General features: G+C 35.3%; 5 protein-coding genes across 7 annotated transcripts; 1 reads left to right on the top strand and 4 right to left on the bottom strand.

The window, feature by feature from the left end:
- Positions 1–103: 103 nt before the first annotated feature.
- LOC112765957 (uncharacterized) lies at positions 104–1,987 on the bottom strand. The gene has a single exon (XM_025811822.3). It carries the CDS (start codon positions 1,985–1,987, stop codon positions 272–274), a length of 1,716 nt encoding a protein of 571 aa, XP_025667607.1. The 3' UTR covers positions 104–271.
- Positions 1,988–4,242: 2,255 nt separating this feature from the next.
- On the bottom strand, positions 4,243–6,453 carry LOC112764340 (anthocyanidin 3-O-glucosyltransferase 2). The gene has a single exon (XM_025809898.3). It carries the CDS (start codon positions 6,017–6,019, stop codon positions 4,568–4,570), a length of 1,452 nt encoding a protein of 483 aa, XP_025665683.1. The 5' UTR covers positions 6,020–6,453; the 3' UTR covers positions 4,243–4,567.
- Positions 6,454–10,159: 3,706 nt separating this feature from the next.
- Positions 10,160–13,842, bottom strand: LOC112765443 (zinc transporter 5). Of its 2 annotated transcripts, XM_025811342.3 has the most exons (4): positions 13,355–13,842; positions 12,426–13,177; positions 10,649–10,798; positions 10,160–10,558 (listed from the first exon to the last, which is right to left on the bottom strand). In XM_025811342.3, the coding sequence occupies exons 2-4, from the start codon at positions 13,038–13,040 to the stop codon at positions 10,253–10,255; spliced, it is 1,071 nt and encodes a 356-aa protein (XP_025667127.1). In that variant the 5' UTR covers positions 13,041–13,177; positions 13,355–13,842; the 3' UTR covers positions 10,160–10,252. The 2 variants fall into 2 exon arrangements, with proteins under 2 accessions (XP_025667127.1, XP_025667126.1); XM_025811341.3 differs by lacking the exon at positions 13,355–13,842 and having other exon boundaries at positions 12,426–13,320.
- A 1,573-nt stretch (positions 13,843–15,415) lies between these two features.
- Positions 15,416–15,940, bottom strand: LOC112765447 (uncharacterized). Its single transcript, XM_025811346.3, has one exon. The coding sequence runs from the start codon at positions 15,938–15,940 to the stop codon at positions 15,416–15,418; it is 525 nt and encodes a 174-aa protein (XP_025667131.2).
- Positions 15,941–18,168: 2,228 nt separating this feature from the next.
- Positions 18,169–21,168, top strand: LOC112765449 (NADH dehydrogenase [ubiquinone] 1 beta subcomplex subunit 7). 2 transcript variants are annotated; one of them, XR_003183779.3, is made up of 4 exons: positions 18,169–18,376; positions 19,375–19,759; positions 20,623–20,739; positions 20,849–21,168. XR_003183779.3 is itself a non-coding variant. In XM_025811349.3 (3 exons), exon 2 carries the CDS (start codon positions 19,444–19,446, stop codon positions 19,747–19,749), a length of 306 nt encoding a protein of 101 aa, XP_025667134.1. In that variant the 5' UTR covers positions 18,169–18,376; positions 19,375–19,443; the 3' UTR covers positions 19,750–19,759; positions 20,849–21,168. The 2 variants fall into 2 exon arrangements, 1 of the variants encoding a protein (XP_025667134.1); XM_025811349.3 differs by lacking the exon at positions 20,623–20,739.
- The last annotated feature ends 4,493 nt before the right edge of the window (positions 21,169–25,661 follow it).

Below are 25,661 nucleotides of genomic sequence, written 5' to 3'. Positions count from 1 at the left end.
TTTACCTATCCAAAATATGCTTAACAATGTTATAATAATGCAAAGACTGTCTCTTCATTTGAGCAAAACTTAAACTTGATTAATCTAGTGATGAGACAGAGAATGAAATAAACGCGGTTCATTAAAATGAGGATTTTGTATATAGGTCCCGAGCAAGTGGATGCACATTCTAATTTGGCATTGCTGCCGTTGACATGTTTCTTAGTAATGTCAATAAACAAAAAAGTGGGTAGCACATTTATATACCAAAAAGAAGAGAGTCCCTCGAACACTATATACTGCCAGACCCAGATGTGGATGGATTTGCTTCATCATGAGAAGCAGTCCTGGTAGGCCAATCAAGGAACTTGTAGCCTGCGAGTGAGGGTGGCAAATAGCTCTGTGTTGCTGAAGGGTTGTCTGGAGGGTATATGTATCCCTTGCCATATCCAATGTCCTTCATTAGTTTGGTTGGAGCATTCCTGAGATGAAGGGGCACCCCTTCATTCTGCCCAATAGATTCCCTCACCACCTTCTGAGCAGCACCTATTGCTCTGTAAACAGAGACAGATTTAGGAGCCAATGCCAAGTAGGCGACACACTGCGCAAGAATGACATTGCATTCTGGCATTCCCAGGAAGTGGCAGGCCTGATAGCAAGAAACAGCCTGATTGAGAGCTGAGGGATCAGCCAAACCAACATCCTCACTTGCAAACCTTATGAGCCTGCGTGCAATGTAGAGAGGCTCTTCCCCTCCTTCCAACATTCTTGCCAACCAATAAATCCCTGCATTGGCATCACTCCCCCTCATGGATTTGTGGAGCGCGCTGATCAGATTATAGTGCTCTTCCCCAGCTTTATCATAAGCAAGATGCTTGCACTGAAGTGCCTCCTTTGCGTCATCGAGTGTAACAGCAACAGCAGCAGCCTTGTGTTGCTCCTCTGTGGATTGGTTAGCAGGTTGTTGGAGCCTTGCAGCAGCAGTAACAGCAGCTATCTCGAGAGCATTCAGGGCGACACGAGCATCCCCATCACAGTTGTTTCCTATGAAATCCAGAACATCCTGGCTCACATCAACCTGACAACCAGCGCTGTGAGTCAACCCTTTGTCGGAGTCATTGACAGCCCTTCTGAGAAGCAAGGCAACATGGTGGGGCTTGAGGGGATTAAGGGTAAGGACCCTGCAGCGAGACAAGAGAGGGGTGATCAAGTGGAACGAAGGGTTCTCGGTGGTGGCTCCGACGAAGACAATGCTGCCATCTTCAATGACGGGCAAGAAAGAGTCCTGCTGGGACTTGTTAAATCTGTGAACCTCATCCACGAACAGAACGGTTCTCTGGTTGCTCTTCACTCTCAGCTTTCTGGCCTCGTCCACGGCGTCCCGGACATCTTTGACGCCGCTGGTGACAGCGGATAAGGAGACAAAGCGATAACAAGGGCATTGGTGATGGGGAAAGGAGTTGACGATGGCTCTGGCGATTGTGGTCTTGCCGGTGCCGGGGGGACCCCAGAGGAGGATGGAAGGGAGACGGTTCCGGTGGATGGCGGAGCGAAGGAGGGAAGTGGGGGAGAGGAGATGGTCCTGACCAAGGACGTCGTCGAGGGTTCTGGGGCGGAGGCGCTCGTATAAAGGCTCGTGGGCGTTCTTCTTGGAAGAGCGAAGAGGGTTGAAGAAGAAGGAAGATTGAGGATTAGGATTAGGATTAGGATTGGGATTGGGATTTGAGGAGGGTAGTGTTCTTTGGCGTTTTGAGAGTGGGGATGCCTCGTCGTGTTGCTGTTGCTCAACATCAATTGCTTGCCCTTCTTGCTTCGAGTGCGAGTGGAAAAACCGTTCGATCTTGGGTTGCGTGGGCGCCGGCGGTGGGGAAGATGAAGAGTTCGATTTGTGAGTTAGGATCCATTCGGTGGCTTTGACGGTGGATCTGCCGCCGGTGGCAGCCAAGGCTTGGGCGGCTAGCTCGTTGGGGAAGCCCATGCTAAGCAGCTGTTGCATCTCGTTCTCCATTCTGGCAAATGCTATTCTGCTCTCACATTATTAATGCTTAGGGTGTGGCTATCTGACTCACTTTGGGATGGGAATCTCAGCGCCTTCCTAATTGCTATCTTCACCGCTTCACCCATCTTTTCTTTATTCCAAATTCCATCCCCCTTTCCTTTTGCTTTGGGATTCTAAATACCCGCCATTTCTTCTTAATTCCTATTTCCTTCCATTTCATTTATATTATTATTACCGCCATAAGTTATTCATTCATTTTGACTCGCTTTTTCTAATTTCCAAATCGATTATATTTACTTCATCTTTATACATTAAATTAAAGAAAAGTATAAGTAACAAACAAGATTTTTTAACAATATGTAAACAATGTGAATTAATAGAGTTAAAAAAATAAATTTAATTAGTAGCATTAAATTAGGATGTAGTGTATTTTTATTTGATTGGTGATTGTTTATGTTGTTCAAAATTTTTATTATTCTCCTAGCACCAGCTTAAATTAAATAGTTCACTTCAACTTGTACTCCAATAGTTTATGAGTTGAACAATAGTATTATTTTCTCTGCTTATGTGGTGACAACGGGTCTGTGCATGGATTCTCCCTTAGGCTGGGTATGTTTTTAAGAATAAGACACTGAGAATAGGATAGAATAAGACATTGATAGATAGAGATACAAAATTTTGTTTTCTTGTATTCTGTTTAGTAATAAATTAAAATAAATTATAAAAATTTAATTTATTTTAATTTTTTTCATTTAAAAATTTTGAGATAAAAAATATAACAATAAAATATATAATTATAAAAAATTAATAAAAATAATAAAAAAATAAAAAATAAATTATGTTTCTTGTTAGTTCTGTGTCCTTTTTATCACAATGAATACAAAATACACTAATTCAATATCTTTAGATACATTGTCTTTGTCCATGTAAACAAACGCAGTCTTATATACTTGCTTGCTTCTACGTCGGAGGCACCTTACAAATTACAACTGATTCCATGACAATGACTGCCCTTCTAAATCAGAACCAAACTCATGCACTTCAACGGATTTTTAAACTCCACTAATTGCAGCCTCTATATTTTTTTTTTTCTTTTTTTTTTTAGTCTGGTATTTGTTTATTTTAAGGACACGGGCGGTCATTCAATACAGGCTCAACTAGAAAGCACACTTTGGAACTACAAAGACACATATTAGTTCAAAGAAAACGGGCCTCTTGAGGCTGTGTTTTTCTTGGGCTATGTTTGCTTTTTGGACATAATGAAGGAAATCTAATTGAGACCACGCACCGGAGAGGTCTAGCACAGATGGCATACGTAAATGCAGCTTCATCCTTTTCTCTACCCACTACAGGTGGCGCGAAGGAACATGTCCCTTTACCAGTAAACATTCTTTAATTAGCTTGCGTAGAGCTGCTTTCTAGTTTCTTCAAAGTTACACGATCTTTCTAGATAATAGTTGGGAGTTCTCAAAAAGCATAAACTTATGGGACTAGGCTATTAGTTATTTTGGTTCTTTCTGTTTGGTAAATATATGCCTCTTGCAAGCTGTAACTGGTTATGTTTCATCATATACTTTAAGTGTCTATCATATAATAACTCTTAGCCAAACCAACTATCATTAGTGTTAAGTTGATTTATATTTATTAAAATTAAAATATCTAATATAATCTTACACATTAATAAATTGTTGAATTTAATTCTTACATTTATATTTATTTTTGTATTTTTTTAATTTAAAAATATTTTATCAAATATAATTATCATTATTTATATTTATTAAAAATTATTTTTAATTTAATTTATTAAATATATATACTATAATTTTTTATAAAATTATATTTTAAAAATTAGTTTTTACAAATAATTTTTAAAAAATAAAAATTCTACTGAACCAAACCTAAATGCAAATCTCAACAAAATCCCGAAAGTGCAGCCAAAACAGAAACAAATAGAACACATAACATACAGCACATACAAATACAATATATTAGTTAGGAGAATTTTTTAGTATCTATAATTTTTTTGCCTATATTGGTTAAAAGTAAAGATAGAAAAAGATAAGATTCACTCTTATATTTTTGAAGGTATTTACTTAAAGGAATATGTTAAAAATATTTTGCGAAGATTTTTGTGTTAAAAATATTTTTTATTTATTTAGTCATATTTTAGAAAAATAATATTTTTATAACATATCAAAATCAAATTTTATAATTCATCATCTAATAATAAAAAAAAATATTTTTATATAAAGACAATTATAAAATTTTTATGGTAATATCCACCATTTTTAAATTTTATGTCTAAAATTTAGACAGCATATAAAGCACCTTATATTTAACGTACATTACATTTCTAGGCAAAGAACTTGATGAAACAGAGGCTGATAACAAGGAAAGGGATTAGTGACTGAAGATTGCAGCACATAACTCTTGCAGCTAACCATTCAAAACAAAGAAAAATAAACCAAAATGGCTTTGTTAACTTAGAATGAAGTGTGTATAACAAAATGAAAGAGCTGAGACGGCGTATGGTTGCATTGTGAATTCCATCTGGATATGATGGTTACAACTTACAAGAGCAGTTTTGATTCATACATTAACTTGATTATCCATTAAATAATCAATCAAACGCCCCAAATGAGAGTATGAACATCCACCCTCTTTCATGGTACTCCTACACTTTTCACTCATCTCCTTCATTCTCTTCCTCACCTCCGCATCCGTTAACAGATTCCTTATTCCTTTCTCGATCTTCTCCGCACTTAACACCCGGGTAGTTCCAAACATCAACTCATGCTTGAATTCCAACGAAATTTCCACACCCAGCTTCAGCTCACGCACCAACTGAAATGCATTGGATTGCTGTTCCGCATAGAGCGGCCATGCCGCAATGGGCACACCATAATATATGCTCTCCAGCGTAGAATTCCAGCCGCAATGCGAAACAAACCCACCCGTGGCTTTGTGGGCCAGAATTTGGGCCTGAGGGGCCCATCCGATGACTCTTCCAACTTCTGCCGTCCGATCCAGGAACCCATGAGGCAGAAGCTCTGTGAGCTCAGGGAGAGAGTAATCAGATGGCACGCCCATGAAAGAGTCCTCAGGTGGGGGTTTGCGCAGGGACCAAAGGAAGCGGGCCCCACTGTCCTCGAGAGCCCGCGCGATCTCCCTGACCTGCTCCTGATGGAACCAACCTCTGCTCCCGAAGCAGAGAAACACTACGGAGGAAGGAGGTTGGTCGTCGAGCCACTTGATAATGGTCTCCGAAGCAGGCTCGTCATCCCCGCTGAGGTTGAGTATGGGACCCACCGGATAAACAGGAAAAGCAGCATCGTGGAAAGAGTGAATGGCGTAGGATTCGAGCTCCTCAAAGGTGTTTATGATAAAACCATCAGCTTCCTTGAGGCCGCTGGCATACGACATGAAAATCGGGTCCCATTGCTTTCGCGTGAGGAAAGTGGGCATATTTCTCCACGGGAATGGGTTTGCGAAAGTGGGGATGGTCAACTCCGAGTCGGAGTCCTCCCACTCGTAGGCTACCAGATTGTCCCGGACACGGAGCGTGTGCATGTGAAGGGTCATGCCAAAGAAGGTTGCTCCAGAGGTAAAGAACACGAGGGCAGGGACACGGAAGTCCTTGGCAATCTCAATCATTGAGGTGAAGAACATGTCGAGGACGAAGGCGGCCAGTGGCGGGGCGGAGGGGGAGCTAGTGAGGTTGGTGACGGCTTCTCTGACGTGGGGCTTCATGAAGTCGATGAGAGGGGCCATGGAGGTGGCTCTATCGGAGTCTGATGAGGGCGGTTTGGGAGTGTAGTCGGGCAGGTTAATGACGTTTATGCGGTGGGACTCAGAGTGGAGGGAGTTTGTTGCTGTAGATGTGGTTTTGGAGTCAATATGGGAGTTGATGAGCATGATATTGACGGTGAGACGGTGGTCGTGGTTCACCAGAAGCTTGGCGAACTGGAGGGAGGAGAGCAGATGACTGATGCCTGGAGAAGGCACCAACACCACTTGTGCTGCTTTCTTGTTGCTCATCATTAATTTCCACTCTCACTCGATCTATTATTTTAACAAGCTATAAATCATGTGAGTTGTGAGATCTCTATATAGGATCCTTGTTTTTCAACGGTCAATCAACGTGTGTGGAAATTAGAGTGTGAACCTGCCCCGCTCCGGCTGCTTGTCCGTTGTGGACCATGTATCATGAGCTTCTTGTCCCTTCCTCAGTTCCTTGTTCCTTCTACCAAAAGGATAACATCCATCCTAACCGTATATAATATTAGTGGATACTTTTAACTAATGCTTCACTCTCATCATTCATATCCGGTCCCATATTTGCTTGTCGGGATCATCTCTGCACGGTTACTTCTTAATTAAGGCTTAGCTTATTTTATCCATTATTAGAAGATTCTCGGGAATATTCACTTTTCACCGTAATATAGTATTAGTATGGGGAGACTATGTCATTTGAGCTATAATTCATTGGCTATATATAATTTATTTTTATATTTTAATATTATTAAAATATTATTAGAGTTATTAGTAATTGAGAGTTAAGTTAATAATGACTAGTAATTAATAAATAAAATATTTATAATTAATAAATAAAATATTTATAAAGTTAATTGATAATATTTCTGTAAATAAAATGATTTTTGTATTATGTAATAACAACTTTAAAATAACAACTTTACATATAATATAATCTTCTTATTCTATTCTTCTCCTAAAATTTTATTCTATTCTTCTCCCAAAATTTTAACATGATTTCAGAGTTATGATATTCTCTTAAAAAAAACAGATATCATTTTTTGGGTAAAACTACCACATTTTCTTGCACAAAGTTCTTTTTTTTTGTGTTGTTCTTTTTTTGCACCTATTTTTTTTTCACTTTAGCGATAAATTCGTCTCCTACTCTTTCTTCTTTTGCTCACCACAATTCTCTTTTTCCTTTTTTTCTCTGCGCCATCGCGCTGCATGCATCATCTTCTTTGCGTCATTGCAAGCTGCTCACATAGTCCCTTAACCAAAGCAAAAGCCATTAGTTAGTAGATAAAATATTTAAGAAATTAGTTGGTAAAGATAGGGAGATTCGAATTCACAATCTCTTCAATGAGTATAAGGACACTATGTCATTTGAACTATAACTCATTGGCATAATATTATCTTCTTATTCTACTCTTTTTCTAAAAATTTAATAAATATATATTTTATATTAGTGATTAATTTTAATATAGATTTAATATAATTGTATAATATAATATAATAGAAGAGACATAAATTTATTAGAGGAGTGTTAAGGGGACAATAACTTTTGTAATTTGTAACCATTAAATAATTACCAATGATATTTTTAATGGTGTAAAATTTTATTCAATAATATAAAATTACTCATTTTTTTTGTAGTTACATGCTGGTCAGAATTTAATAAAGTTGTTCACCCTTAAACTTTTTCAATTTATTAAAATATATTATTTATATATTAAAATTAACTACTAAAAATAATTTATATATAAATAATATTTAATTTATTTTTAATATATATTTTATATTAATAATTAATTTTAATAGTTGATTTGAATATACATTTAACATCATTGTAAATTTATTGCTATAGCTAGACTACCTTTTAGTCCAACAACAAAGACTAAATGGAATGGAACAGTGACACACGGGAAAGAAAGCGATATATGGCTGGGACTGGGGAGTATGGGTTTTAAGACATACAAGCAGGGAGATCCGTTCTTTTATAATTTGATTTTTATTATGCATTATGAGTTATAACTCGGTCTTAATTATTATTTATTTTGTAAATAACATCTTTATTATCGATTTAATGATCATTATTTTAACTTAATGATCAACGGTCATACCATTAATTCTATTTATCAACTCTATGCCTGTAAAAGGCATCAATCTCTATATACATTTTATACATATTTTAGATATATTCTAGAGACATTCTAGATATATTCTATATTCATATAATTATTATAATATACAACACATGATGACTTCTATTTCATGTCTTACATTCTATATTCATAGAATTATTCTTATATCTCTTAAACACTTACTCACTTGAGCGTTAGAGTGTCTTTTGCAGGTACTCACCCCCTTGTTCTTTTCTTGCCGACGTATAACTCATCCCGACGAGGAGAAACTTGAAGACATTCATCGACGGACGAGCTATACACCGGCCAAACTCAGCAAGAACAATTGGCGCCGTCTATGGGGATGAGTAAAATAATTCCTACTTCACTTAGGTTTATAAAACTTGATTTACATTCAAATTTTTGAACCAATCTCAACAATCTTGTTTAAGATTTTATTTAATACCTCTTATCAAATTTTAATCTGTCGTAACTTTTTATAAGGTTTATATTTTATACATTCAAATTGCTTCACTTTTAAGTATCATAATATTTCACATCTTATAATCGATCAATTAACCAATCCGAGAATAAACTCGGCTTTCAATCAAACAAAAAACAAACTCGGTTTTCAATCAAATCGAGCACAAACTCACTTATCAATTTTGCTTTATTTTTTAAAGTTCTCTACTTACACAAGTAAAATTATATATTTTATTCAACATACTTTTGCATTTATATTTTGTGTAATTAATATTTACTAATTTATTAGTTATATTCAAACTTCAATATATGTCATATACAATAATGACATATAACAACCATGTCAATTAGGTTTTTATTTCATTATATACTATATTATTATTACTTAGTGATTTCATTTATACAATTAAATGATAGTAATGATAAGTTCAAATCTTAAAATTGAATTCCATCCAAAATTAATTGTATATCAATTGTATATAACTGTCATACTATTCACTTTATGCTATTAAATTTTATGTTATTAGCTATATGATTAGTGCAGAAAGTTAAGCAAAAAATAACTACAAATATGCAAATTTATTATTTTTGCACAAAAAATATATCTCATAGCTAAACAAAATTTATTATATCATTAAATGACTAATTATTTTATTACTTTATTATCAAATTAAAGCATGTCTTATAAAACAAAATTCAGATATTTACATTTGGCATGTATGACATTCATATATGTCGTCTTCTTCTCTATAATTATCAACTTCAAGGTATATTTTTTTTACTTTGAACTATTTTACTTTTACAATATATATTACTCAATATATATTGTGATTTTAGACATATTCATTTTCTCAATTTATCTTATTCATGTCATATGACCATATTCAATAACTAATTGTTTTGAACGAGAAATTTATCAATAAGTTGTTGTGGGTCGGAAAAATTCCCAAGACAATTAACCATTATATCCTCGGATCATACAATCGATTCCGTCAATGGATATCTATCTCTGAACTTTTCAGTTCACATACAATTAAATGCTAAAATTGTTCTTAAGCGGAAAAGTATCCCCCACACAACTATCTTGATTGAATGACTCTTATCATTTAATTATTTTTTGAATAAGTGCCGACATAATAACCCGACTAAGCTTGGGGCTCACCATATCATTATTCACTTATCTTTTAACCGATTTATAAATCATTTTATTTTCTAAGCTTAGCCTGGATCATATGATCGGCAGACAAAGCTTGGGGACTATGATCCGTCACCTTATAACTCGGTCTTTATTGTGCATTATGAGTTATAACTCGGCCTTAATTATCATTCATTCTGTAACTGACACATTCATTACCGACTTAATGATCATTATTCTGACTTAATGATCAACGGTCATACCATCAATTCTATTCATCAACTCTATGCCTGTAAAAGGCACCAATCTCTATATACATTCTATACATATTTTAGATATATTCTATACATATTCTAGATATATTCTAGAGACATTCTAGATATATTCTATATTCATAGAATTATTATAATTTACAACTCATGATGACTTCTATTTCATGTCTTACATTCTATATTCATAGAATTATTTTTATACCTCTTAAACACTTACTGACTTGAGCGTTGGAGTGTCTTTTGCAGGTATCCACGCTCTTGTTCTCTCCTTGCCGACGTATAACTCATCCCGACGAGAAGAAGTTTAAAGACATTCATCGACGGACGAACTATACACCGGCCAAACTCAACAAGAACACAGGGTAACCCAAGAACAAGACTTGTCAATTAATCCACATCATAATTACCGTAATCATAATTAAACGAAAGCATTTGTCGTATTAATTTTTTGAAATTGTTCCTATTGGATGCAGTTGGCATTACACAAAAACGAAAAAGATGGAGGTGTTTAAGCCCATTTAGCTAGAATAGACATGCAAGCAGCTCCAAGTAGAAGAGAAGTATAAGCTCCAAACTGAAGCCGGCCACTTTGTTGGACTCTTGAGTTGATGAAATCTGCTGCGAGCAGGTCCACGAGAGACATGTAAATTAATATCCCGGAAGATGTCGCGTTCATGACCCCTTCCACAATCAGTGCTCTTGGGCTGTTCTCCTTGTATGCGTTGCTAATCCCTATCCCAATCGCTATTCCAACTGGTGTTGTCAATGTAAAGAACACTGCCATTGTTACAACTGCTCTTCTATTGAATTTTGCCTGACCATAACATAATACATAAATAAATAGACTTAGGGACAAACAAATTTAGTGAAAATAAAAACAAAAATAAAAAATAGCTATATCTACCTGCGAGATGCAGCCACCAAGGCCCATGCCTTCAAAGAATTGATGGAAAGTTAAGGCAGCAATTAGAGGCTTTATGGTCTTTGGACTCTCACTTGCTCCCAACGAGATCCCAATTATCACAGAATGAACCACAATTCCTAGCTCTAACACCTACATTCAGTTTATCAAAATAAGAATAAATGACCATTTGTATCAATGAGAGATAAAAACGCTGATATTTGTATTCATGATAGCCTGAAACTAAAGTTATATCTATGATAGATGCTCTCCGTGTGACAAAAGTGCTCTGACTTGGATTGGTTAGTGAAAATCCGATCTTAGGTGGCATTCCCTCCCTTACCTTCAACCTCTCTCTCTCACTCACACACTCTCTCTCTCTCTAACTCTGCACTTCGACTTCCCCTTCTCCACCATTCACGCCTCCGCACTCTTCATTCTCCAAACCCCACTCTGGTCCCTTCTTCCTCAACACTCGCTCCTTCACCATCCACTCTGCCCTTCACGCCGACGCCATCCTCTTCTCCCTCCCCACCACCTCTGACCCCATCAAGAACACCCTCCTCACTCTCGTGCTTTTCAACCACTCTTCCTTCATCCTCACCTTCTCCACCTCCCCTTCTTCCGCACTCCAACGGCTCTTTCCTCCACAAATCTGCAACAAAACCCACCCACAAATCCTCAGCATCCCTTCCAAGCTCTTCAGAAAATACGACTAGGAAAGGTTTGATCTTTTGGTGCTGTCGTCGAGTTTCCCTTACGGCGGAATGGAGTATCCAAAGATGGTTGTCACAGGGTTTTGAAGGTGAACCAGTGAGGAGCAAGATTCGAGCTTTACCTCTCACGAAATTAGGGTATTCAGGGTTTTACTGGAGCCATTGTTGGCGTTGTTGATCCCAATCGGAGATCTTGGGGCCTAGGGAGAAGGCAGCCGTGGCGTTGGAACTGAAAGGGGTGTCGTTGTCGTCGGGGTTGGAGTCAGAGCGGATCTCAGCGAGAATGCGGTTGGTCTCCTCGATGAGGCTCTGGTTGACGGCATCAGAGTCGGAGGAGGAGAGGTTGACGGCGATGGTGCTGGAATGAATGAGAACTCATGCTTTATCTGTGTGAACTAATACTATATATTGATACCCTTTATTGCAAAGATTTTGTTTTTAGTTTTTGGATTTGGATTCTCTCATTTATGAGTTCTCCGATGAGAATGGTTGTGTGAAATACTGAATATGGTTCTTATTTTTGTTTCAATCACATATTGTTTTGGTAGAACTAGTAGATTTTTCGAGAATTAGGACTTCCATTTTTGGATAAAAGCAAGTCTCTTTGAATTCGTTGCCTTGAGTTTTTTACTCCGAAGGATTATAAGAACTAGAAAAGTATAGGAATTGGTCTAACGAGAAGGTGGATAAAATTCAAGAACTTTAGCCATGTCTATGGCATTATAATGGGTTGTTACCTCCACCAGCTTAGAGGTCTCGAGCTCCATGGGTTTTCTTGACTCTGTTCGAGAGGTGAGGCTCTTAGATTCTTCCAAGTTTATGTCCCGGGACTTTGGGTCAATTCGAGCAAAGAGGGGTTGAAGATAAGGGAGGGAGTGACACCTAGAATCGGATTCCCACGAACCAAGTTCAGATCATGGGTATAACTTTAGTTTCAGGCTATCATAAATACAAATGTCAGCGTTTTCATCTATCATGGGTACAAATAGTCATTTATTCATCAAAATAATCATATTAGTCTGCTTTATTAAATTTGGGGATAAAATAAACAAGTGCGTGATTACCTGAGAAATAATACGATGACGAAGGAGTTGTGTGGAGTCTGACGAAGAAGTGGAACCATGAGAATGACCATGAGTTCCATGTGTATGAAGATGCACGTGATCTACTCCCTCCTCTATCTTGTCTTGGGAGATGTTGCCATTGCCAGTGTGACCAAAATACGCAGTAGCAAGAGAATCAACCATGAGCGTAGCAATTGCAGATAACATGGCCACGAATCCCGTGAAAGGAAAATCTGCCCACGGATGTTCCTTGAGGCAGGGAGATGTTAGCTTCTCAAAAGCATCGGGCAAGACGTGTATAAAAGCAGTGGACAATATTACCCCTCCTGAGAACGCCTTTACCAAGAAGAAGAAATCCCTCTCTGGACTCAAGGCAGAGAACCTTTTGATCTTCCCCAGCGTTGGAATGGTTACACCGATTGCACCTGCCACCAGAATCGTACCCAAAGCTGTTATTTTGTATTTCAGAGCCACTGCTGCTTCTTCACCACCTTCATTCTCCTCTTCCTCTTCGCATGTGCACTCCCCCACAACTGAGCTTGGAATCACCAGAATTGACCACAGAAATAATAATACACCTACTGTCAACCAATTCTTTCCAAAACCTTTGTTCATCTTTCGATGATTCAACAACAGATAGAACGAATTGAAGATCAACTTAATGGACAGGAGAGGATTCTGATGCGTGGTGTATGTTAGTACTCTCCAGCTCGACCAGATAGATGTTGATGAACTGTGTACGGTTTCTATATCTATATATATAGAGAGAGAAATAGAGTGAGAAAGAGAGAGGTTCATTAATCATTCTCTTGACTAACTGTGATTGCTGAATATACAAAATTAGATCAGAAGAATTCATGAAATATATATCGTGTGCAATTGTGAATTCATTATGTGTATGCTATTTAGTAAAGAAATATATTTTCTACCTAGGTAGCTACAACATAGGAGATGTACGGTTATGATGCCATTGCCAACAAACTAAGTGTCCATTTGATGTTGAAATATGTCGACATGCAGCGGAAGCCAAGGACAAAATAAACCCAGGTATTTGGGTTTTATGACCACATTATGTGAAAATTATTGTAGCGGTCAAATGATAGTTGCAACACGTTCTCGTGTGTTTTGGTTCACACTCCAGGGTTGCGCAAGACACTACGATATTATTTATATCATTTCAAGAGTACTACTTCTACTTTTACACATCAAACTTTAGATTTCCATTCTTGCTTTTGTTGAACTCTTTCCTCAAAGCCCTCATCAATAACAATCAGGAACTAACAACTGTCTATCCTAACATTGCTATGTTCACACTCCAAATGTTAAAAGCGATTCAGAAAAAAGACCGGCCTGATGGTAGTTTTTCTTGTAAAACAGAGAACTAACACCTTTGTGACTCTGTTTTTTCATGTTATTTCCTTTTTTTTTTTTTTTTTTTTTATATATACATAGTTTCTAGAAGCAAAATTAAAGCGGGTTTCTTGATTATAAGGTAGTGTTGAACCTAATAAAGGTTTTCACTTTGTGGATAGCGATCTACATGGGTTCAAGCCTTACTTGCAGACTGCATCACTGCAGTGCCATGGACTTGACCATTCTCCTTTCAATATTTATCCATGGTTAATAGGATGTGTTTTTCTCTATAGAAAAGTATAATATATTCTTTGTTATCAGATCCGAATTATTAAAAAGACTGCCAGTATGTACGCAATGAATGGTTCGGGTTGCTGGATTTCTTGAGATGTTTGAAGAAGGTTGTCATAAGATGGTGAGTTAACCTAGGGGGTAAATGCGACAATTCTTTTGCTACTAGCGAACTATTAGCTAGCTTCTCTCTCTCTCTCTCTCTAATGGCAAGGATGGTGAGAATGTCGATTCTGATGAGTCTTACTATGATGATGATAGCGAAGAAGAATATTTTGAAGAGTATTACGAATTTACGATGATTGTGGAACATGCTTCGGAGTTCCATTTTGCTGGTTTTTTTAAACATAGTTTTGCTTGTGGAGTGCTGGTATACATGGAAAATGTTGTTTGTGCATATGCTTAGTACAGAAACAATGTGAATTTTGTTCGTGTTAAGCGTTAACTGTTAAACATTCATTCGGGGTATTTAATTTTTTGGTCTGAGCTAGAAGCCTAGAATTAAGTTGGTGCGTGGGCTCACCTTTTCAATGGTCCAAGACTTAACACAGACCATTTAATCGGACACCACTTCAATGGTCCAAGACTTGCAAGGAAAAGAGAAGCTTCTTAATTCCCGAGGTATAAGGTCCCATTAGCGCTAATTTTGTATGTTACTACTTACTAGCGATGGCGGCTGCTGCTCCACATTCTCATCCTATAGTTCTAGCTGTATATAACGCACAGGAAGATACTGTATATGAAAGAAGCAAGTCAACTCACGTAAAGGACATTTCTGACAATCGGTGGCATCCATGTCTATAAATCCCCTGCAAGCAATTTCATTTCACACCTTGGGTAGGCAGGCATACTAGTTTAACTTTGAACAAAGAAAAAATTATATTGAAACAGACAGATTACATGAAAAGAAAAAAGATAGATAGATAAATAAATAAATAAAGAAAAGGGAAAAGTCTAGGAGGATGTCACGGCAACAAAGGATCTAGAAGTTAATCACACTAAATAAAATGAAAAAGGAGATACTGTATCTATCATGTGTCCATTCTAAGGAGGAAAAAACTCCCAAAAAGGCGTGTATATAAAATAAAATAAAAGAAAAGACAAGTAGAAAGAAGAAGTGAATTAAGAAGGTAAGTAAGGTTGCGTGTGTATGAACCTAGTGCCTAATGCCTATAATATTATAATAATGAATAGTAATAGACATAAACAAGGGAGAGGGGTTGGTCAACAATAATCGCCAAGTTAGAGCACCTAATTGCCTGCTTTATGTCACTATCTGAGGGAAGAAAGCAGCAACCCCTCCAACCCCTGTTCCTACTGGAGATGGAGACGGAGCTCACTGCAAATTAAGAAGAAGAAGTAGCTGGGAAGAAACGCCCTCCCTCACCCTGACCCATCATCTCTCCACTAACATTCGGAGGAGCTCTCTCTCCAACTTGGCTGCTCATGATGCTGTTATTACCACCATACATATGCATGTACTGCTGCTGCTGCAAGCTGGAGGCAGAAGGGGCTAACATGAGCCCATTTGGGTTCACATGAACCGACCGGGACCCAAACGCCAAACCCATGTTCGGGAAACCCGATGCTGTTGACGGAGTTGCCGGAAAAGGTGCGCCCGTGAACTGTTGCACCATGGCCCGGAAGTTGGTGGTGTCTGTGTTGAGCAAGGTGGTGGGGGTTCGCCTGGAAGCCCGGGAGCGTCGGCGGATGGGCTTGGACACTCGGGCCTCCGGGTTGACCCCAAGTTGGGGGGAGGTGGTTGCGACGGCTGTTGCGTCGGAAACAGAAGATGGAAGGAGAGAATTATTAGGTGGCGGTGGGATGTTTTGTTGGTGGTAGAATTGGAGCCACTCATTGGCGTCACTCATGGTCATGGAATGGAAGCTATACGACTTGGTCCCTTTGCTCACTTTTGTTCGAATGGAAAATGTGAATCTCTCAGTGGATTATTTATGGTGCCTTCAACTTTCAACTTTCTTCCTTCTTCAACCTAATGCATCACAAGCAACATCCTAGCCCTTCATCTCCACACCCACGTGCCCATGGCCCACACACCAACAAATAATATCAATTAGTAATTCATTTTCACAACTATTCCAAATAAGATAACTATATTAAAACCAAAATAAACCAAACATGTATTATTAACTTTAACAAATTCAAAATGCTTTCTTTTATTTTTGTTTTTAGTGGACTAATCAAAGTTACTTATTTCCCCAACATTTCTATTTATCAACACTGAAGCGCATCACTTTTAAAGTTAAATTGCAGCATTAACCTGAGAACGAAAAGTTTGTTAAGATAAGTCAGAGAATATATGCTAAAAATGATTAGATGAGAAACTACTTTAAAAAAAAATAGAAAATACAAATGTTGTTTTCATATTATGTTGGGTTTAATTTAATTGCAAAAAATTTATACTCTCATCTAATTTTATTTATGGATTTAGATAATTTTAAAAATTAGTTATTTTTATTAATATGATAATACATAATTAATTATTTATGTAAAACTCTTTTATATTAATAGTGTATGAAACTTAATTCATAGTTAATATTAGTAATTAGGTGGATTTAAAAAGTGAGCTGATTGGAGATTTATTTTATGGATATTGGAGTAGAGATAATCGAATAACATATTAATAGAAAATTTTGGCGCAGACCAAATTTTATATTATACTTGATGAGTAATTATTGATGTATTTTATATTATTATGATGACAAAAAACACAAGTGTGTAATTCTATAGATTGAAAAGGTAGGTTACTAGGAGCAACAGATTAATTCTAATATATTTACCATCATAAAGAGCGTTATTAGGATATATTCTAACATAATCACTGTTATATATATGAGATTCTAGATTATAATAGAAAAGCAAGAGCACGTAGAAATATTGAGATTTTCTTCCATTCTTCTTCTTCTTCTTCTTCTTCTTCCAAGAATGCATGTATTATAGATATGTGGGGATGCATACGTAATTTGTCTGTTACTGATGTCTCAATTCTCATGTCATGGGTGGGAATGGTTCCATCGCGGAAGCAGCACACTATATATACAAACCGAAAATTTTTAAGTGCGGTATATCGATATTTTAAATATTTTTAATTGTTAATTTTAATTATAAAATATATATATAATTAAAATTAATAATAACAAATGACTGAAATACCCATAGCCTTTCTACACGAACAAATACATCATGAGTCGTGATAGCGTCATGCTCATTGCTCGAGAATCTTAACGGGCCATGTCATCCTTAGCCTGCGACTTAGACTCTTCAATTCAACCATTGCCATAATTAATTCCGTTTGAGTTCCATTCGGAATCAACTTCTACAACAAGAAACTCCCAAGTATCTTCCCATAGAGACTGTATTGTAGACTATAGTGTAGTTTCAACAAATTTTTTTATTTGTTTACATGATCATTCGAAATTAATGATGGTAGATAATATTTTTTATTTTTTATGAATCTCATACTAGCACTTTTTTTTTTTTGTAAATTACATGTTTCTGTTTTATTTTTGTTAAAATTCAATTTTAATCCACACGATGCCATAATTTGGTAGTGGTCAATTTTATAAAAATATACTTTTAGTTTACTATTGTCAACTAATATTTTAACTATCACTAAGAGTGTTTGTTTGAGTGGAAAATGGGAGGAAGGAAATAGAGAGAAAAAAAATTGGAAGGAAAATAACTATTTTTCTTTGTTTGGTTGAATGGAAAAGTCAAAGAAAAAAATCAATTTTTTAAAAATCGATTTGAATCGGCCGGTCGAATCGATTGAACTGCAAACTGATGAGAAATACGATTCGATTATATGTTAAAACCGAAAAAAATGAAAACCGTTATTAAACCGTTAAATCGGTCAGTAACCGGTCAGTCGAACCGAACCGAGACCCGATCGGATTTTTTACTTTGCCCAAAAACGCTCAAAACGCGCCGTTTAGCATTCAGTAACCCCCAACCTTACCCGTTACCAACCCTAACTCACTCCAACACTCTCTCCAACGGTGCAGCAGCAGACCCTCCCTCGTCCTTCCCATCACCCTCGAGCTAGCCGTTCCTCTCAACGCCGGCGAGCTCACTCCCTCCCTTTCGTTCAGTCGCCGGACTACTCCTGACGCCGTCGCTGGTTGGAGCTTCGAAGCTCACTCGGTCCCTCACTCAGCTAACGTCTCAGACTCTCAGCAGTGGAAGCATAGTCGCCGGGTTCGCTTCCTGCCTCCGTCGCGAAGCTTTGTTCCACCGTCGCCAGCTCTCCGTTTCCAGCGCCGTCATCCTTCCTTGCATTTGAATCTGTAATGGAGCCTCTGTTTGATTTTGATTCTGATCTGTTTGTATTCTGAACTTTTTAATTTTGATTGTTGGTTTGATTCTGATTTATTTTTATTCTTCCGTCGTCCTCCCTATTGTTGATTCTGATTTGTTCTTTGGTTGGGTTGTTCTTGATTCTTTGGTTGGGTTGTTAATTTTATTTTTTTTTACTTTGAACTTTTTCTTCTGTTTTTTTTATTAGTTGCCAAATCAGAAGGTACAATTTAGGATTACTATTATGGCTGATTTGGATTTGCTGAGGAAGATTCAAGATTTATTATCCCTCTCTTGAGTTGAACGAAGTTTTTGTCAAAGTTAAAAGAATGTATCTGAGCAATTGCAACATGCATTGTTACTATTACACACAGCAATTTGATGATTTGTTTGATCTTTGTTGCCTGTGTTGGTGTGTGTTGATGGCCTGAAGTTTTGAGCTATTTGTTAGATATGAGTTTAGATTGTGATAAATTTTGATAATTGTTATGTTTTGAGAAAGTTTAGCTCAGTGATTACGATGAGCTTAATTGCAGAAGAGGTCTTGCTACTTTGTTGAATTCTGCAGTTTAATCACCAAATTAAACTCTTTTAGTCTACTCTCTACATCTCTTTCTACCTACTCTATCTGTGTATATGCACATTTTAATTTCTTGCAAGCAACTCATCGTGAATAAACATTGTTTCCATTGTTTACATGAGGGGTTTTTTGAGGTATACATACTTGCTTCTCTCGGTGTCTTTGTCTCTGTCTGTCGGTGTCTCTGTCCCCTTCTGCAACCATTGTCTCTTTTATAGTGATATCTGATATGTGGTTTACTGATATAGTGAAGTTTTGTGAACTCTGATTCAAGTCATTCAACTGTGAACTGATATAGTGATATAGTGATTGAATAATTATTTTTATGTGAACTGTGAAGTGTGAACTGATATAGTGATTGAATAATTGATTGAATAATTGTTTGCTTGTTTCAACTGATTTTTCAAGGGAGGAAGCGCAGGGAGGAAGCGCAGATAGCGAGCAGCAGTGAAAGTGATCGTGCAGAGAGAGTGAGAGATGGAGGTTCCCGGTTCATCAAAGAAGATGATAGCGACGCAGGAGGAGATGGTGGAAGCGAAGGTTCCCCTTGCATACAGGGACCAGTGCGCACACCTCCTCATCCCTCTCAACAAGTGCCGCCAGGCCGAGCTCTACCTTCCATGGAAGTGCGAGAACGAGCGTCACTCCTACGAGAAGTGCCAGTACGAGCTCCTCATGGAGCGCATGCTTCAGATGCAGAAGATCAAGGAACGAGCCTCCCTTAATCACTCCCAATCCAAGGGCGCCGCCTTTCCCGTCATCCCTAAAACCGCCAATGCCTGATTCATTCCAGGTTTCTGCTTCTCCCTGATCTAGGGTTTTTCGGATTCATTCCTCATTCCTGATTGATTAATTGCTCTCGTTATCAATATTCTGGCGTTCCAATTCATTAGGGTTACGGGATTGTTCACGCTTTTACTTGATTAGGATTAGAGAATGTTAGTTTCGTAGGTGTCTCTTTGTGGATTAAATTGGGTTTGCTGTTATCATAGGACCATAATTTTTGTTCACATTAGCTGAACAGACAGAAAAGTTTCATAAAAAATAGTAGCTGTAAACGAGCAACAATGAGATCATGAGCCAATAAATGGAGTTGGTAACTTGTTCTACAACTAATTTTCTTTTCTTAATTACTTTTCCTGAGAGACCATAGTTATTTTGGGAGAAACATCCATCCGGTTGCCAAACATTTTTCTATTTATTCCTTTTTTGTCGTTTTTTTTAAAATAAATTTACATGAGGTCTTTTTTCGCTTAGGTTGTTGAACAAACAATAAGTTATCTAAGAATAAATAAACCGGGCCACTTTACAACATAAAAAACCTCTTGGAGGAAGTAAAATACATAACCAGATTAACCAAAGTCTACTACAAGTATATATATATATATATATATATACATCAACAAAGAACAGAACGTATGGGGCAGTCTCTCATGTTGGAAGCATACCTGTTTCAAAAAGCCTGTACATTATTGGTTTGCATGATTTGATTTGTGATTTGTTTTATTGACTAGTATACTTCTTCAGTCTAAAAGATCAGTGCTGTTAACGGAGATAAACTAAGGGATTAACACGAGACACAAATTGGAATTCGGGAGATCGGATTCAGTTAATTGAAATTTTAGGTGTTAATTTGTGGCACGATGCAAATTTCAGGGGCGATTTTGGGTATATACTCAATTTCAACTTATTGTTGAAGATGGTAGGAGTTTGTTACTTTGACCCTGTACTCATGGCTTTCCACTGGAGTAGATGTAAATTATGGTTGATTCGGTAGGTTCTAGCACATACTTTAATATTGGTGACTGCCTTTGTTCGAACAATTGGGGAAAAAACATACTAAGATAATTGCTTTCTAATGCATATTATGTACTTTTGGCAGGAACCTTTGCTTGGGTGGGAGTTCCTTCATGTTTTTCAGTTGTGTGAAGTCGAAATTACCTTGGATTGTTTGTCCAGAGACTACCAAAGACTGTTTATACTTTAATTCTCGCAATTTCTCATCATGGACACGTTTTTACTTGAAAGTAATAAATTTTTCTTAACTTTTCATAAGTGGAGATATGGTTGGTTTGCCACTTCTATTCCCTGACCAATCATCACATATGTTTGAAATATTTTTGTTAAGGTGAATTCTATGGTGTAGAAATAATTTTTTTTTCTACACTTGAGGAAACTAACGTGACATAGATTTAGGAGTGATACCTATCTCTTGCTATTATTGCTTTGATTAGATGTGACAAGACAAATACATCAAAATTCAGATTTTATCTTTTGCAATTAAATATTAATACTAATAAAATTTTAATTACAGATATATTTTTGTTGTATTGGATCAAAAAAATTGGGTCAAAGAAAAATAATAATTTTGGGATTGTAATGGATTATTATTAAAGAAATATATTTTATTGTGTTTATTTATCAATAAAATTAATTAATTTTTATTAAATATTTAAGTATGCATAAATAATATTAAATACTACCAACAATAAATATTAAAAAAATAAACATTCAAATTCAAAATTTAATCTCTAAATTATTGTGTATAATATTAAATTTTTCTTACATTTTGTATAAGAAATTAACAAGTGTTATTTTTATTTTGTGAGAGTATCTTTAAAAAAAATTTGTAGATAAGTTGGTGAACAAAAAATAAAAAAATTGTAGATAAAAAATTGAATCATAAATTTTTAGCAAAAAAAAGTTGTAAATATTTTTACATGGCAATAGCTTATAAAGATAAAAAAGGTATTGAGGATGTTATGAACATGCTGCGATTAATACAATAGTAAAAATTTTTAAAATTTTATTAGTTTTGCATAACATGAAAAAAAAAATTAATCAAAGTTTATTTATAGACGTATATGGTCTAACTATAGTCATAATTTGATAAAAATTGGTAAAAAATTACTTGTAAGTAAATATACATGATTATTGATACAATTAATGTTACTTAAGTGAAAAAAAAATTTAAATGTTAAATGACTTTAAATTTGACTCAGTTAATGATCAAGCGAAAAAAAAAATATAAGACACTTTTTATATATATTAGAAAAAAATTGAATGAGTGAAGTATTTAAACGTTTATAAACTCGAATTTTTTTATTTTTATAAATAAAATAAATAATTTAAAAATTATTTACCGTTTTAAATTTCAGGGTCTTATCTCGTTTACTAAACGAGATAGGACACGTTAGTTTTTTTTTTTTTTTTTTTTTTTTTTTTTTTTTTTTTTGAATGAGAAGCTCAACACAACAAGTGGAGCAAGGAATGTATCAAGGAAAAAGTAAAGCAAAGCAAAAGACTAGAATAAAAGCCAACATAGAAATCCCTTTGTCATCTCGGGCATTGCCATCAACAACAGAAAGGGTCAGCACCTAGCCACTCCTTATAATTCAGAAAGGATAAGTTGATAATCTCCTCAACCCCTTTCCCTTTGTTCTGAAAAATCCTCCGGTTGCGTTCCAGCCATATGTTCCAAATGATTGCACAGAAGCACACTCGCTTACAGTATAAACGAGATAGATAGAAGACGGTTGAATTTGGAAAACTTGAATTATTATGATAATAAAATATTATTAAAATATTAATTAAAAAATTATTAATTTGACAAGTCATATCTCATTTACAGTGTAAACGAGATACCCACGTAGCAACTGACGTGTCCTATCTCGTGTACAGTGTAAACGAGATACGCGCAATGCCATCTCATTTACACTGTAAACGAAATAAGACCCTGAAATTTAAAACGGTAAATAATTTTTAAATTATTTATTTTGGTAATTATTATATTTATTTTATTTAATAGTAGTTTTATAAATTTATAATTACAAAATCTGATAGGATATATGGAGTCAATCGAAAACAAAAAATAGAGACCTAATTAAAAATTTAATGAAACTATAAGACTAATAAAATAATTAAACCATCTAAGTTTTAGAATTTAGAGTAAAAAAATATTGTTTAGGGTTTAGAATATAGATTTTTAAAAAGAGAAATTAATTACATATAATATTAGTACAAATTATATCTATAATATTATTGACTCATTCATTTATGAAAATGTTATGGTTCATGGTTCAACTATGAGGGTTTATTTTAGGATATAGAATTGGGTTATAAAAGCTTATTTTTTAAAGTTTAAAGAAATATTAGTACATATTATATCTATAATATTATTAGTTAAATCACTTTTAAAAAATTTATGGTTGATAGAACAGAATTAAGGATTTACTGTTAAGAATTTAGGGTATAGATTTTGTTTTATAAAATTTGAGTTAGAAAGTTTAAAGCAATATCAATGATTTTATGATTTACGATGTATGAGTTATGTTACAACATTGCATAATTATTCATTTCTAAATAATTATGGTATAAGATTTTTCAGTTTAGGTATCTAATTTAATTAAGTTCTTTTTAAAAAAATAACTTAAACAATAAATATTTATATGAAAAGTAGTTTATAAATAAGTTATTTTGTATTTGATTTTTTAGTTCTAAAAATGTTTATATTAAAAAAATGTGATAAAATACTTTTTATTATAAGAGAAATCTTTTTTTTTTTAAATTTCTCTATAATCACTTAAATAATTTTTTAAAAAGCTACAATTTAGTTTTAAAAATTATATCAGATATTAATATTATTTCAAAAACTAAAAAAAATAACTTTTAAAACTTTTCAAACGAACCGATAATATTAAAACTTTAGTATTTAAATGCAGATTTAAGGTTTAACAAAGTCATAATGATTTTAGTTAATTTTAAACTATTCCTTTCCTACTTTATAGAAAGTGCATAATTTACCTTTTTTATTTTAATTTTTATTGCATAGATTTTGTTGATAGACATTTTTGTTATATTAAATAAATTGATATTATTTATATATTTTTGAATTATATCTATAAATTTAGAGTACATAGTTTATGACAGCTTTACGTTTTTTAAAATTTATATTTAGTTCGAAAACACTTGTGTTACGTTAAAGACATCAATATTAATTTAAGTTTTCTAAAAGTTGTATATTTATATAATCAAATCATTCATTATTTATCAAATAAAAAAAGTTTTATGATTAGCATCCCGCCGACAAGAAATATGAACGGAAAATTCAAGAGGGACCATGTTGATGTATTTTTTAGAATTTGGAGGACGTAATTGGTGTAATTGAGAAGTCAGGGACTAAATCGATGCATTTTGTGAATCTCATGGACCAATTTGGGGTTTAACTCCATTTTTGTCTTGTTTAAGCGCCAAAATAAAACAACATTGTTTAGTCCTCTATGTAGAGTGGCAAGTCAGAGAATATTCAACACTGCACTTGCTAATTCAGCACTAGAAAAGATCCAGAAATCAATATGGTGCTCGAAGTTGATTGGATCTTAGAGACCAGTATAGTGAATTTTGAATTTAAGGGACTAAAATAGTGAACGTTGTGTATCTCCAGAATCACTTTGGGGATTTGGTCCTCCCGATCATAATTATAATATAGATTGAGACAATAAAAAATCAGTTCAAATAACCCAATATTATTTTATTTAGTATTAATTGATTATGACATTTTTACACATATAAACGTTTTTGTAACCAAGTTTAACTAAGTTAGCACAAGCCCAACAACAACAAAAAACGTTGATGCGTCACCGCTTTTCCGTCTTCATGTTTTTTTAGCATAGAAAATTTTGTTGGAGAGCACAGGAACTTATTGACATAGCACATAAATTTTTGCTGCGAATATATTTTGTTGGTTGGGTGAATCAATTGTGGTCTTTCAAAATTTTCTATGTTGTTCATCAAAAGTTTTTGTGTTGTGAATCAAAATTTTTTGTGTTGTGCACCAAATTTTTCACACTATATGTATTTTGCAAGGTTCTAAAAATCGGTTTGAATTGGCCGATCGAACCGGTCGAACTGTGAATCGGTAAGGATTCCGATTCGGTCAAAAGCTATAACCGCCATTTCTAAAAATTGTTATTAGACCGTCGAACCTGTCGAGAACCGTCCGGTCAAACCGAATTGAAACTCAACTAGTTTTCAGATTTTTTCATCAAACGGCGTCGTTTTGTTCACTAATAAAAAAAAAAGAAAACGGTGAACCCCTGAACCCTAATTCCCTTCCCTTCGTTAGTAGCATCTTGCATAGTCGCCTCCAAGCTCCTCCCGCCAAAGAAATTAGGCAGAGCTATCGCTAAGACTGGAAGTGAGTCAAGCCAACTCATGAACTAGCTCGAACTAGACTCGTTAATAGTTCGATAAGCTAAATTCGTGAGCTAGTGACCAAACTTGAACTCATAAAATAAATGAGTCGAATTTAAATTTGAATAAGCTCAACTCATTGCACCGTAGATTTGTATTATTTCTAGTAAATCGATGTTTCTCCTCATTACTCGTTGTCAAGTTGCTTAAATCGCGGAGATAGAACCTTGAGTAATTGAGTTCTAATTTGTCTCTCCTCTTGAGAGTTCCATCCCTTCTACTGAGAGAATCAGACGGTGGTTTTCTTCGACCTTACTCGTATTTGATCCTTGATGTTTTCTGAAAAGTCTCCAAATTCAAACTTTGAAAATGGCCCAAACGAATAGTTTGTGGCCAACTATGACGATTTATATAGCATCTTTCAAGTAATTCACTACAATTCGTTATAGTTTTCTTCATTTTTTTTCCATAAACCACAATTGATGCTTGTGGATTTTGGCCCT

This window comes from Arachis hypogaea, chromosome 7 (genome assembly GCF_003086295.3).
Source record: "Arachis hypogaea cultivar Tifrunner chromosome 7, arahy.Tifrunner.gnm2.J5K5, whole genome shotgun sequence".
NCBI lineage: Eukaryota > Viridiplantae > Streptophyta > Magnoliopsida > Fabales > Fabaceae > Arachis > Arachis hypogaea.
This window is presented reverse-complemented; position numbering and strand designations above follow the sequence as displayed.